The sequence below is a fragment of the Stomoxys calcitrans genome, chromosome 5 (genome assembly GCF_963082655.1).
Source record: "Stomoxys calcitrans chromosome 5, idStoCalc2.1, whole genome shotgun sequence".
In the NCBI taxonomy this organism is placed as follows: Eukaryota; Metazoa; Arthropoda; class Insecta; order Diptera; family Muscidae; genus Stomoxys; species Stomoxys calcitrans.
Genome location: NC_081556.1, coordinates 67,447,047 through 67,462,556, shown reverse-complemented (window position 1 = coordinate 67,462,556; position 15,510 = coordinate 67,447,047). Strand labels below are relative to the sequence as shown.

The 15,510-nt window shown below is 36.6% G+C and overlaps 2 protein-coding genes across 2 annotated transcripts in view; both read left to right on the top strand.

Moving 5' to 3' along the window:
• The window catches only part of LOC106092497 (high affinity cAMP-specific and IBMX-insensitive 3',5'-cyclic phosphodiesterase 8-like), a 287,871-nt gene extending 286,246 nt beyond the window's left edge, over nucleotides 1–1,625 (top strand). The window contains exon 8 of the mRNA XM_059370600.1: nucleotides 1,595–1,625. The gene's annotated coding sequence lies outside the window, so the exon portion shown is untranslated. The remainder of the gene's footprint in view (nucleotides 1–1,594) is intronic.
• Nucleotides 1–15,510, top strand: part of LOC106092826 (high affinity cAMP-specific and IBMX-insensitive 3',5'-cyclic phosphodiesterase 8) — a 105,867-nt gene that overhangs the window by 42,004 nt on the left and 48,353 nt on the right. Inside the window, exons 3-5 of the mRNA XM_013259755.2 lie at nucleotides 1,595–1,791; nucleotides 1,859–1,918; nucleotides 14,964–15,018. Coding sequence (XP_013115209.2) covers nucleotides 1,595–1,791; nucleotides 1,859–1,918; nucleotides 14,964–15,018 — 312 coding nt within the window. The remainder of the gene's footprint in view (nucleotides 1–1,594; nucleotides 1,792–1,858; nucleotides 1,919–14,963; nucleotides 15,019–15,510) is intronic.

The following is a 15,510-nucleotide window of genomic DNA, read 5'->3' as shown; positions in this document are numbered from 1 at the left end:
TACCAATCTTTCAGTCGGTGGTTTAAAGATTGGGATTACATTCCCTTAGTCTTCCAAGTATCGCTTCAGGATCTGAGGAAATCCTTGGTATCCAAGCATGCGCCATTGGTGGAGAAGGAATATCTTCCTTCCTGACTAAATCTAGTGCTGCACCTGGCCAGATTTCACCAGTCCTGTTTAGCGCACAACGATACATTTCAATTGAGCGATGATCGTCGAAGGCAATTAGTCTGTATCGGCCCCGATACCAGCCTGCTTCGTCACAATTTGGAGGAGACCCTGGAAATTCCGCTAGGACGTCGGAGTATACTGATAACAGTCCATTGACTATCCTACTCCAATTATTCCTAGGTATGCAGCCCTGTTCTTCTCCCTTGTCGACAACTGCCATCACCAAACTGCCCCTAGCGACATTAGCAAAGGTTCTTGGACCCATGTTACTGTTGTTAGCCCTAGTTCTATTAGGCTTGGGATGCCCTCCAGGTGACCGCAGCCTTTTGGCTGTCTGCGGTGGAGTTTCTGGAGTTTCGCACCAAGCCTCTCAACAAACCTGAGAGCGACACGTCTTCTATTATTCCAACTTCTTAAAGAGCGGGTTGGTTTGCCGGAGAAGGCCGATGGCCTAGGCAAATTATAGGCATGCGAAGAAGGAATTGGTTCGGCCTATCGCAGCTATCCTTGAGTGGCTTAAATTTGTCTTCCAAAAATAATTACCTATAACGAGTTACAGGAAAATTCTTGCGGAGTGAAATAACAATACGTCCGCTCCACTCATCGGTTCAAACAAGGACCGTCGTATAGTCCTGATTATGCACCAAATGACTTCTTTTGAGGTCTAGCTTAGGCAATAAAAAGAAAAATTTTAGATTTTTTTTTTTCGAAAATATTTGAAATATTTTTAAATATAAAAGGCATGCTTCTACTATTGCACAGCTCACTATTTAGAAAGTAGTTGGAAGCATGTTATCTTTTGGGGGCAAAATTGACTGATAACGAAACTTGGTTAGCCTCGAAATCGCGATCTCAATAGCCTGCCCAATGCATTAATAGCAACCACATTTCGCCTTAAACTTAAAAAATGGTTTTATTTTGCTTTCTATTCTAAATGGAAACAAAACAGCTCCAATTGGTTTCAGCTGGACAAAGAATCTAACGACAGAATGAAACAACCAAAATAAAAAGTAGAGCAAAAATATTTTTGTTCAAATAATTTTTGAGAAATCGCTTGATCGATATAAAACCTGTAAATTATGAATATATGAAATTTCATCAATATCGGAGGGTTAGGAGTTAGTGGGTCAATAAAACCACTCTAACTTGCTAACTAATGATCAGATTAAAATAAAATGTTGCTGGTTATTTCTTAATTTAAGTCATCTGACAAACCTAACTGCAGCTACATTACGAATCCTAGAAGCGTTTTTGGGAACTTGTTAGAGATTTTCCTAAAATCTGAATGTATTATTCTAATTTTAAATGATAGTTTTGAATAAATATTCCCCACTGAGGGATGTCCTTTTCATTGAGCAAAACTTGAATCAAGAAGAAATTCCGACTCCTTGCTAATAGGTAAATTTTATTGTTATCTCAACAGGCTCTTTTGGTCTTCTACAAATCTGACAATATTTGCGAAGTGGTGCAGCAGGCTTGTAACCGACAACAGCTGGAGGTTACTTTAGTGAAATCGAAGGAGAATGCCATAGAAAATCTTTGCAGCGCTGTGGAATGCTTCCACATTATAATAATAGACGCACGTTCACCAAAACATTTAGATGCGGAGCATATTGCCAGGTAAGATCTCTTGTATATTTCATCATTGAGTGCTAATAACAATTCTGTGTGTCCCATTATTCGACAGGTCCATAAGGCATATGAGTGGTCATCATTTTACGACAATAATTGCTGTGGTTAAAAAAAGGTAAATAGACACGACAATTTACTTACTCAGATAATCAGTCAGTTCCAATTCGGAATTAAACTTAAAATGATATTTTATTTTCTGATGTCGCTATAAACGTACAGGCCTCAATTCACAAAATTTTATTCACATTTTGTATCGGCAACAGAACTTTTATCAGCTGGTCAAATTACTCTGCTATAGTACGAATGCATGTAAAGTGTGATTTTTTAAGAGCAAAGTTTTTCAAAAAAAAAAAAAAAAAACATACAATTCAGAAAAATGCATGAAATCTTTATTTGAATCGATAGTACGATCTATATAATTTAAAGTCTGAACATTATTGCATACAACTGTTCGCCGCGACCGCGCCTCAAATGGTCCATCCGCTTAGTACAATTTTGGCATACTCTTTCCAACATTTCGACCGGTATCTCACGAATAAATGCTTCAATGTTGTCTTGCAATGCGTCAATATAAGCGGGCTTGTCTGTATAGACATGAGCTTTAACATAGCCCCACAAATAATAGCCCAAAGGCGTTAAATGGCACGATCTAGGCGGAGGCGGTGGTCCCGAACGTGAAAGAAATAGTTGACCGAACTCGCCCCTCAATAAGTCCTTTGTTACGCCAGCTGTGTGGCATGTGGCACTGTGTTGTTGGAACCACATGGCATGCAAATTAAGCTCTTGCATTTTGGGCAAAAAAAGTTGGATATTATTTCACGGTAGCGCTCACCATTCACAGTTACGTTAAGATTCGCATCATCTTTGAAGAAGTACGATCCAATGATGCCACCAGCCCATAAAACGCACCAAACTGCGACTTCTTCCGGATGCATTGGGAGCTCTTGCAATGCTTCTGACTGATCTTCACTCCAAAATCGACAGTTCTGCTTATTTACGTACCCATTGAAGCACCAAAGAGCTTCGTCGCTGAACACAATTTTGAATTGTGAAACAAAACACGAAACTTGCGTGAGCTCATTAAACCATTGTTGCCAAAATGATAATAGCTAAAAAATTACCCTTTATTACGATTAATTATGGTTTAGCACTGAATGGTATAAAAAGTGTATCACTATCATCTTTTATCTGTTTGTGTTAGTTTGTATGTTCCGTATAGACTCAAGGACGGGTAAACCGATTATGTGGAAATTGCCGCAGATAATGTAGAATGCTCTTGTGGTGATAATAGGCCAGATGTCGAAGATGGGTAATGTGAATTTTTGCTTTTAATCCATGCCTGTGTTATTCGACCACAACCGCTCAGTGGCTAAGAATAGTTTTTTGCTGTCCAAAACTCTGTTACCTTGTAACCGAGGCAGAAATTAGAATGATGTTTGGTCCACTTTTTATTTCATATAAATCGATTCTGAGCAATTTAAGGTCAAGGTTGAACTTTTGATTGATTTTTTTTCTATAAAACTCATAAGAATGTGTTTTCTCAACTAAAACAAGTAGAAACGTATTAAGTTCGTCCGTGCTGAACTTTGGATACCCACCACCATAGATATATTAATCATCCTATTTTATTATAACTCCACTGCGATATCCACATTTATGTCTCAAAAGAGGTTGGTATGGATGTTTTTTTCAGGTCCTGAGAACTCCTATAAAAGTCAGTTTCAGAGAAATCCCGCTTTTTATGGGATTAAAAAATCGGTCAATATGGCAACTATACCTATATTGTCTTATCTGGATCATATTTGGGTCGGATGTCGGGAGGCTTAAAACAACTCACTAATTCAAATTTCAACGAAATCTGGTAATATATTAAGCTTTTATGTGCTTCAGACCCTTAATCGGCAGATCGGTCTATATGGTAGTTATATCTAAATATTTTCCGAGGCGAGGCTTTAAACATCTCATTGTTTTAAATTTCAGCAAAATTGGGTAATAAATAAAGTTTTTAAGGGTTCAGACCCTTTAACGACAGATCGGTCTATATGGCAGCTATATCCCAATATTGTCCGATTTGGCCCGTTAAAGAATTTAATTTGCATGGAGCAAAAAGACGTTTCTGTGCCAAATTTCAATCAATATCTTAATTTTTGAACACTGTACAGTGAATTCAACAGACACACGGACATTAAATCGCCTTAGAATTTTGCTACGATCCAAAATATATATACCTACTTTATAGGGTCGGAAATGAATATTTCGATGTGTTGCAAACGGAATGACTAAATGAATATACCCCCTATCCTATGGTGGTAGATATAACATTTGCATATTCAATTTAGCTTATAGAGGACTTGGAAGACTAATCGGGAGATCGGTTTATATTTTATACCCACCGCGTTTTGTCATTCCGTTTGGAACACATTGAAATATTCATGTAAGCCCATATAAAGTATATATATTCTTGTTCGATGACGAAGACGATCTGGCCTTGTCCGTCTGTCTGTCACCTCCCGATTTAAGGGTTTTAACCCACAAAAGGTGCATTTGATTTCCGAGTTCGCTGAAATTTGGCGCAATGAGTTGTGTTAAGCTTTTAGAAATTATTTGGATAAAGCTGTCATATGTACCGATTTCCCGATTTAACCCATTAACACCTCACTCTCGAATCTCTTGTACGATTTTGATGAAATTTCATATATTCATTACTTAGAGAATTTCTATTGACAAAGTATTTTTTTTTTCTTTTTTTAATTAAAAAAATTAAATTTCCGAAGAAAAAATTTTTTTTATACTCTAAGATACTTTGTTTTAACAAAAAAAAATTATTTTCTTAATATTTTATGACCATTTACGAAGAAAAGTAGATTTTAATGACATCTACATAAATTTTAACCACCGGTAAAAGTAGCAGGCTAATCGCCATAACTTTATTTTTTTAATATTGAACCCATCAAATACATCAAGACAGTAAAACGGTTTCTAGAAATCTCACTCCTAAGAAATTTGGGAACAATTTCGTTTGGTGCTTTGGATAGAAAGAATTGTCAAATTTTGACATTGTGCTCCAAAGCATGGCCTAACATGAGGGGAAACAAGTTTCATTTGTCTACTTTACGCCAATCCTCTTGCCTAAGTCGAGCTAGAATTTTTTCAAGACCGCTCTGTTCTTGGGTATTTTTCTACCCATTTGTCGTTGTTGGATGTAGTCTAGGGGCCGTTGATGAGCTAAGTTTCTTTACAATTAGTTGCGTTATCGTACCGTTATCATAACGATTCCCCGGCATTAGGTATTGAACCCTTAAAAGGCGCAATTATTATCCAATTTCGTTGAAATTTGACACAATAAGTTGTGTTAGGCTCTTCGACATCCGTGCTCTATATGGTCTCGATCAGTCAATATTTGGATATAGCTGTCATATATACCGATCTCCTTATTTTAGTCTAGGTGACATTAATGGCGCAATTATAACCCGGTTTCGCTGAAATTAGTCTCAATTAGTTGCGTTAGTACGACAATCGAACCGAGTCTATTTGGATAAACCTGCCATACACCTTAAAGACGCATCTATTGTCCGATTTCACTGCAATTTTGCTCAATGAGTTATGATGGGCTCCTCGATACCCGTGACATAAATAATACAGATCGGTCTAATTTATATATAAGGTTTAAGGTCTTGAGCTCACAAAAGACGCATTTATTATCAGATTTCGCTTTACTTCATCGCTGAAATTTTATATACGAGGTGATGGATGTCCGAAGTTCAGCCCGGTCGAACTTAATGCGTTTTTACTTGTTCAGGTTATAGACCGATTTGGCATGTCTGTTGGTAGTTATAATAAATCATACGTGCAAAATTTCAGCCAGACCGAACAGCAATTAGGGCTTCCAGGGGCTCAAGATGTCAAATCGAGAGATCATGACAGCAGGATTTTTTTTTGCAAAAACCGCACATATTTCGGCTGTTTCGACAGATTATAAATTTGTTAATACTTAAAAGACTTGTAAAGGGTGATTTTTTTGAGGTTAGGATTTTCATGCATTAGTATTTGACAGATCACGTGGGATTTCAGACATGGTGTCAAAGAGAAAGATGCTCAGTATGCTTTGACATTTCATCATGAATAGACTTACTAACGAGCAACGCTTGCAAATCATTGAATTTTATTACCAAAATCAGTGTTCGGTTCGAAATGTGTTCATTCACCGTAACGTTGCGTCCAACAGCATCTTTGAAAAAATACGGCCCAATTATTCCACCAGCGTACAAACCACACCAAACAGTGCATTTTTCGGGATGCATGGGCAGTTCTTGAACGGCTTCTGGTTGCTCTTCACTCCAAATGCGGCAATTTTGCTTATTTACGTAGCCATTCAACCAGAAATGAGCCTCATCGCTGAACAAAATTTGTCAAAATTTGAACACATTTCGAACCGAACACTGATTTTGGTAATAAAATTCAATGATTTGCAAGCGTTGCTCGTTAGTAAGTCTATTCATGATGAAATGTCAAAGCATACTGAGCATCTTTCTCTTTGACACCATGTCTGAAATCCCACGTGATCTGTCAAATACTAATGCATGAAAATCCTAACCTCAAAAAAATCACCCTTTATATTAATTAATGTCTTTATTATAAACGTATGCAGCGTAGAATTTCTTAATATGTTCTATTATTTGATCATTTGTAATAAAATCACATAAATGCTTTATAAGAAATATAAGTCTTTAAATTCACAAATATATATATATATATATATATATATATAGGGTTGTAGCCAGGGGAAGGGGCTATAGGGCTAAAGCCCCCCGCCTCAAAAAAAATTATTTTGTCCAAAGAAAAAAATTTTAATTAAATTTACTCTAAACACAAACTTTCAGTAAAATTTCTTTCAATGATTCAATTACATCATACCAAAGCACGGCCCTTGAAACCATCACACCTAATGTGGTTGAAAAGTCTTTCTAACCAGACTGCTATCACTGACTTTTCTTTTCCATTTGCAAAGAAAATCTCCGATCAATGAGCTCGTCTCGAAAGAGAAACAAACAAAAATTGTAAAATTTTATGATCTTCGCCCAAACAGGCAAAAAACTTCAAATGCCAGATATGTAATGAAATTTTTTCTAAACACATTTGAAAGCAATTTTTTTGAAACACATTTGAATGAATTATTTTCTAAAGACAAAGTTTCAGTGTAACGTACTTTAACATCAAAACAAAATTTTCTCGTGTTGAACTTTAACGACAACATTTTAATTTTTTTTTTACCAAATTACATTTTTTGGTAGTTTTTTTGGTAGTTTTTTTTTCACAATGTCTGTAAATTTTTTTCTAAAAAAAAAAATCCATTCAAATATTGCCTACAGACAAAATGTTGATCAGGCCTGGGTCTCCTTGAAATAATATTTTCTAAACGAAAGTTTTCTATTAATATCAGTAACATATTTTCGAACGACATTTTCTTAAATTTTTTTCTAATGACTATTTTTATACCCTCCACCATAAGATGGGGGGTATACTAATTTCGTCATTCTGTTTGTAACTACTCGAAATATTCGTCTGAGACCCCATAAAGTATATATATTCTTGATCGTCGCGACATTTTATGTCGATCTAGCCGTCCGTCTGTCCGTCCGTCCGTCCGTCCGTCTGTCCGTCCGTCCGTCCGTCCGTCCGTCTGTCTGTCGAAAGCACGCTAACTTCCGAAGGAATAAAGCTAGCCGCTTGAAATTTTGCACAAATACTTCTTATTAGTGTAGGTCGATTGGTATTGTAAATGGGCCATATCGGTCCATGTTTTGATATAGCTGCCATATAAACCGATCTTGGGTCTTGACTTCTTGAGCCTCTAGAGTGCGCAATTCTTATCCGATTGGGATGAAATTTTGCACGACGTGTTTTGTTATGATATCCAAAAACTGTGCCAAGTATGGTTCAAATCGGTCCATAACCTGATATAGCTGCCATATAAACCGACCTTGGGTCTTGACTTCTTGAGCCTCTAGCGTGCGCAATTCTTATCCGATCAGAATGAAATTTTGCACGACGTGTTTTGTTATGATATCCAACAACTGTGCCAAGTATGGTTCAAATCGGTTTATAACCTGATATAGCTGCCATATAAACCGATCTTGGGTCTTGACTTCTTGAGCCTCTAGAGTGCGCAATTCTTATCCGATCAGAATGAAATTTTGCACCACGTGTTTTGCTATTATATCCAACAACTGTGCCAAGTATGGTTCAAATCGGTCTATAACCGGATATAGTTGTCATATAAACCGATCTTGGGTCTTGACTCCTCTAGAGGGCGCAATTCTTATCCGATTGGAATGGAATTTTGCACGACGTGTTTTGTTATGATACCCAACAACTGTGCCAAATATGGTTCAAATCGGTTCATAACCTGATATAGCTGCCATATAAACCGATCTTGGGTCTTGACTTCTTGAGCCTCTAGAGGGCACAATTCTTATCCGATTTGAATGAATTTTTACACGAAGTATTTCGTTATGATATCCAACAACTGTGCAAAGTATGGTTGAAATCGGTTCATAACCTGATATAGCTGTCATATAAACAGATCTGGGGATTTGACTTCTTGAGCTTCTAGAGGGCGCAATTCCTATCCGATTTGGCTGAAGTTTTGCATGACGTATTTTATTTTTACTTTCAACAACTGTGTCAAATAAGGTTCAAATCGGTTCATAACCTGATATAGCTGCCATATAAACCGATCTGGGATCTTGACTTCTTGACCCCTAGAGGTCGCAATTATTATCCCATATGCCTGAAATTTTGTACGTCGGATCCTCTCATGGCCATCAACAAACGTGTTTATTATGGTCTGAATCGGTTTATAACCCGATACAGATCCCATATTAATCGTTCTCTCTATTTTACTGCGTGAGCCCCAATGGGCGCAATTCTTATACGAATTGGCTGAAATTTTACACAGGTCTCTAACATATAATTTAATTGTGGTCCGAACCGGACCATATCTTGATATCGTTTTAATAGCAGAGCAATTTGTTTCTTATATCCTTTTTTGTCTAAAAAGAGATGCCGGGAAAAGAACTCGACAAATGCGATCCATGGTGGGGGGTATATAAGATTCGGCCCGGCCGAATTTAGCACGCTTTTACTTGTTTTTTTTTTCAATTATGTATTTGGAATCTACATGTACCTACAAAATAATAATCAATGCCAAGGCACCCGATTGCACGTACCGGATTGACCCGATGAAGTCCTTCATCGGCAAGGGCTGCTGCCTCAGTATACAATACACTGCTACAACAACAACTTCAACAAAATAATAAGCAAATTGAATGATTTGCAATACAAAATTAGAGAAATTCTAAAATTCTTTAACCTTTGCAATAAAATATTTTACATTATTAACTTAATTAATACATAATTTACAATTTTAAACTAGAAAGGACATATCTAAGATATGGGTACTTTTCAGTCTTCCAATTTCATTATTATCATCTATTAAAGAGATATCTAGTGGATATAAATGGTTGTTGACTCTGTCGAGGAAGATATTGTTTTTTCTGACTATATCGTCCTTAATTTTTTCTTATACCGAGTTCCTTGTGAATACAGTTGTTATTTACAAGCCAAGGTGCATTGATAATCTGTCTAAGGATCTTGGAATGGTATCGTTGCAGAATCTCCTGGTTGGAGTTACTTGCGGTTCCCCATAATTCTATTCCATAAGTCCATACTGACATAACAATCGTTTGATAAAGAACAATTATATTTTCAAGACTGAGTTGTGATTTGGGTTCAATTAGCCAATACATTCTTTATTTTTATTTTATCAACTTCAGTTCTTTTAGACATGATATGCTCTTTCTACGCAGAGGCCTGCGCAATCTTCTTGTCTTAAAGTAAAGGTAACACTTGAAGATTTTTCGGGAGTAACTTATATGCTCCACCTTTTAAACTAATATTGAATTCCGTCCAGTTGTTGTTGTACTCTTCATTCTGCTTCTGATGGATCTGAACTGAAAGTCAAAGTAGCAATGTCATGGGTATATGTAGGCAAAATTTCATAAGGGTTAACAGGAGTGTCAAACGTATATATAGGATATACCGTGAGACCAATAACGCTGCACTGTGGTACTACGGATTTAGTATTTCCTATTTCAAATTCATCAGAATTTACTAAAATATAGAAGTTTCGGTGATATAAGTACGATTTCGGTAGTAAGTAATAGGGAGTTGATAATATGTTCTTAAGTTTGGAAAGCAAGCCAGTAAGCCACACTTTATCGACTTTATCGATGTAAAAATCTTTAGATGTCAAAATACAGACGAGTTGATAATATGTTCTTAAGTTTGAAAGCAAGCCAGTAAGCCACACTTTATGGATGTAAAAATCTTTAGATGTAAAAATACAGACGAGTTGATAATATGTTCTTAAGTTTGGAAAGCAAGCCAGTAAGCCACACTTTATCGACTTTAACGATGTAAAAATCTTTAGATGTCAAAATACAGACGAGCAGTACATTTTGAATTCCAAGGCTTCTCTAATGTACATAGAAAAATTTTGCAATTTAGATTTATGATAAACCCAAAAATCTGAATATTATTAACTCTCCAAACTAATTATTTGAAATTTGCCCTTTCTTTTAAGCAACTTTTAATAAAAATATGTATTTGATATATATATATATTTCGAATATTTTCAGATGGGTTATTAAACAACCCGTTTCAAGCAAAGCAAATATGTTCAAACTCTAATAACTACGTTATTATTACTTCCCCAAGGGGGAAAGATTCGAGCTAATTTGACCAAGGGATTAATATCACAAGAAATTAAGGACTTTTATTGATTACTGAAAATAAATTGCCAGGCAACCCTATAGATATATATATATATATATATAGATATATATATATATATATATATATATATATATATGAACCAATTTTGATGGACCTCGGCGAATATTTTCAGATGGGTTATTAAACAACCCGTTTCAAGCAAAGCAAATATGTTCAAACTCTAATAACTACCTATTATTACTTCCCCAAAGGGGAAAGATTCGAGCTAATTTTACCAAGGGATTAATATCACAAGAAATGAAGGACTTTTATTGATTACTGAAAATAAATTGCCAGGCAACCCTACGGTTAACAAATTGCAGCATTACTGCAAATTACCCAAAATCGGACGAACATATATATGAGAGCTTTATCGAAATCTGAACCGTTTTTACCAAACTTCTTAGATATTGTGGTAATCGCTGGGGAAACCGTTTACAAAATTTTTGCAAGATTGGTCAATAAATGCGCTTGCAGTGGCTCTGGAAGTTAAAATCGGGCAATATACATGTATGCCCGCTATATCTAAATCTGAACCGATTTCTATGAACTTCACCAGTAATGCCGAGAGTCAAGAGAAAATCCACCTTCTAATTTTCAAATGAATCGGTTAGGTTAGGTTGAAAAAAGGGTGCAGATATTAATCCGCCCCATGCCACTATGGACACACACCTTAGCCAGTAATCGGCTATAATGTTACCTCTAAAAAGAAAATGTTAAGTTAGGAATTCCGTGCTACTTACAAAATCCTTAATTGTTTTCAATACCACTCCCCTAAGTTGGTTCATGTCTAGTGTTCTGTCTCCACCTAAGTGCCGGTATGACAAAGGAAATGCTCCAACGTCTCATCATATTTCCCGCATGCCCTACACATGCTATCACTTCCGCACCGATTTTACATAAGTGAGCTCGAAGTCCTATGTGTTCCGTTATGACACCAAAAGCTATACTGACCTCCTGTTTGCTTCCTTTCAGTAATAGCCTCGCCTTCTCACGATCCGGATTAACCTTTAGGATTTTCGCAGTCCTACCGACAGTTTCGCTGTTCCACAGTGAAACTGACACATGTACATAAAAATTGGCAAACAAATTAAATTAATAAAATTTCTTCAAATAAAATCTAAAATCCAAATGTTGTAAATTTTGAAAATTTATCGTTTCACTGTGCGCAAACGTACGGTCAAAGCATACAGAATTTGTAATTTCCTACGAGAACCAAAGCAGCTTACTATCATAGTATTATCATAGAATTTTATAAATCATTTTAGGTTAGGTCAGGTTGAAGTGGCAGTCTGCCATCAGACTCACTTAGACGTTTTCGTCCATTGTAATACCACAGGATCAGAAGAAGGAAGATGCCTTCTAGTTCCTACCGCTAAACCGTTCAGATCGCTTTAAAAAGCCCAATTAGTTTCGAATGTTCACATCCGCGAAATCAAACAGGTTCTCAAAGATTTGAGATATTAAAGTGGAACTCCTTCTGACTGCTTGTGCGGGACTCACACACAGAATGTGTTCTATAGTCTCTTCTTCTTCGATGTCCTCACAGCTTCGTTGGAAAAGTCGTTGCTGGCAACCTTCAGTCTGTCAGCATACTTTCCGATTAAACAGTGACCTGTCATGACGGACACAATAACTGACGTCTGTTCTAGCCAGTGACAGCGACAGATCACTTAAAGTCTAAATTAGGAATGCTCACAGCCCGCTCTTTAAGACCATGTGTCATTCGTCATTTTGAACAGCCATCTCGTTGACAGATCTGCGCCGGTCGAGGGCGGTTTTTGTGTTCAGATAGCGTTCTCCAGTTATTTAATGGCTGTCTGAGAACATATTTATGCCAATCGTCGTATTGATATTATATCTAAGCCATTCCACCACTTCCTTAATGGCAAGGATGCAAGGAATAAATGAAGGGCTAATTGAGTTAATAACCACTTTTATTGAATTTTTGAGCTTATCATAAATCCAAATTTCAATATTGTTAATCAATAATACAAATTCCTTTATAGGCCCTATTTCAGCAAATTTTTTAATTGAATGTACAAATTTCTGAATTGAACATAGTTTTTCATTTTTTCTGTGTGTGTATCCAGGATAACAAAGTTCTGGTGCAGTGCAGGCTTATGTAAAACATTTGTCGTCAGGATTGCCATGATATGTTTTTCACAAATAATACCTATATTGTGAAAGGCAAAATAAAATTTAAACCAATTATTTAAAAAGCTGTGTGCACAAATCTTAACAAATTTTATATGATTTCTAAAATGTCGTCTTTAGAGGAAATTTTGACTTTAGAGAAAATGTCATAGAAAATTTGGCTTTGCAAAAAATGTAATATAACTTAGTTGCTGTAGGTTTATGAACTGACATGATTTCCTGTGATATTTGTACGATTTTTTCGGAAAAACTGTAGGTCATATGTCCGTGAAACTGTAAATCCATGCGAACTTAGCTTTGAATATTGGTTTTTCTCATTCAGGAGATCCTCGACTATAGATAGTATGTCAAAAAGAAATGTCCGTTTTTGCCCCATTTTGATTTTTTTAGCCTTTTTATACCCACCACCGAAGGAGGGCGTAAATTGATTTTGCCATTCCGTTTGCAACACATCGAAATATCCATTACGATTCTTTTAAATGTATATATTCTAGATCGTCGAAAAAATACAAGACGATCTAGTCATGTCCGCACGTCAGACCGTTTAAAACACACTACCGACTTTAAATGTGGCGATAATTAGCTGCAATTTCGCACAGATTCTTTTTTTGTTAAGTTTGAAGACAAGCTATGACGGACTATATCTTGATATGGCCGGCATATAGACCGATCTGCCGATTTAAGGTCTCAGGCCGATAAAAGCCACATTTCTTTTCCGATTTCATTGAAATTTGGCACAATATGTTGCGTCCTCATTCGCGTATGATCAAGATCGCATCTAGCTGCCTATAGACCATTCTCCCGATTTACGATCTTGGGACCATAAAATGCGCAGTTATCCGATTTCGCTGAAATTTTGGACTGTGTTTTTCGAAATTCGTGCCATACATGGTTTAGATCGGTCCGTATTTGAATATAGCTGCGATATGTATCGTTCTCCCGATTGAAGGTCTTGGGCCCATAATGGGCATTTATTACCCGATTTCGCTGAAATTTGGCATAGTTAGCCCTTTTAAGTTTCGATATCCGTGCCCTATATGGTTCAGATCGGTCTATATTTGGATATAGGTGCCACATACATATACCGATATCGGAAGCGGCATCCAATAAAAATTTGCAGGAGAATAAGAATGGATTTTATACAATTTTGCTATTTTTTTTTTTTAATAAACCAGCTAGTTTTAAAAAAATATGTATTTGATGTTGCAATTGCTGCTGGGAAAAAAATCTCTAGCAGAAATTTCTAAACTCTCAAAATTTTGCTCGCTGTCATGCAATCTCTCACTCTTTTCTGTTGGCAAATGAAATACACGATTCACGGTTACCAGACATGTTTGAGCCAGATCCCTAAAATGTTTCCCTCTAAGAAAATCCCCTAAAGAAAAAAATATACAGACTACTTTTATGGGAGCTATATCGATATGGCCCATTTCCAAGTGGCCCAAAATGTCATGGAGATAGTTTCACTCGTTCGACCACTATCGTAACATAGAATATCAAGACCATCAAAAACATATGCGCCTTATGGGGCGCAATATTTCGGGGTGTTACGAACGGTGGTGGTGAGTAGAAAAGGTTATCTTTGTATTTTGGATACTGCGACCTTTGATGACCTTAAGTTGTTGGAAGCATTTCCAGCGTTAGTACGATGGACTTAAGCCCATGACTACTTATGGACTAAGGCACATGCACAAATTCATATACAATTTCTCATCTCGGGAGATACGTTCCTACAGTAATCACCAGTGTAGGCGAACATACTTTGTAATAAATCCCACCTAACCCAAGGGTATTGACCAGCATTAAATATAAGAAAAAAAAATTATAAATTAGTTTCGAAGCTATGCTTATAGAATTTCACAAAGATAATCTCCAATTTTTACTTTGTTCCCCATCAAAATCCCCGTAACTTTGTTTGGGAAATTTCCCCTAATCAGACAACACTGACGTAAACGATTCCCAGTGAAAATTTGTGCAAATTTTCACAAAGTTTTGACTATTCGAACAAACTTATTATTTAAGATCTATCGGGTGAAAGTGTAAAAGGTCGATATTATCTCACATAATCCCTGCAGTCTTAATTCATTTTCATTGTACATTAAAATTCTTAGCAGTTGAAAACTTTTAGTGTATTAACGAACGTTTTATTTTAATCATATTTTTTGCAGTACATTTGACAGAGACGATGTGATAAATGCACTATTAGACGCTGGCGTTAATAGGGTAAGTTGAAACAAGTAAGATTGAAATTTTTTTTGAACCGTTGAGTGGAGCGGAATTTTCGTTATTTCGCTCCATAAGAATTTTTCTGTAACTCGCAATAGGTTATAATTTAACAAACAAATTTTGAGTCACTCACAGACAGCTACGATAGTGTTATCCATTAGGCAGTTGATGATCTGCGTCTGTTTCCAGTGTAGCGGCAGATCTAGAGCCCGAGAGTAGGCTTAGAATGGACTCCAAAGAACCAACAGCTGCGGTGGTGGTATCAGGCCTGTTGTCTGCTGCTGACACCTCAACTGGTGGAGCGGCTGCTCCAGCCTGCACTAGCTGACAAACGATTGATCAACAGAGGCTTTTGACGAAGAAACCAGCTTCGAGTCTTAAGGACAAGGCCGAACCTGTTCTAACTCCTTGTCCTGTTCTAACTAAATCCCATGCCATCGGCCTTCCCCGGCAAACCAACACCAACCAACTCTTTAAGAGGTTAAAATA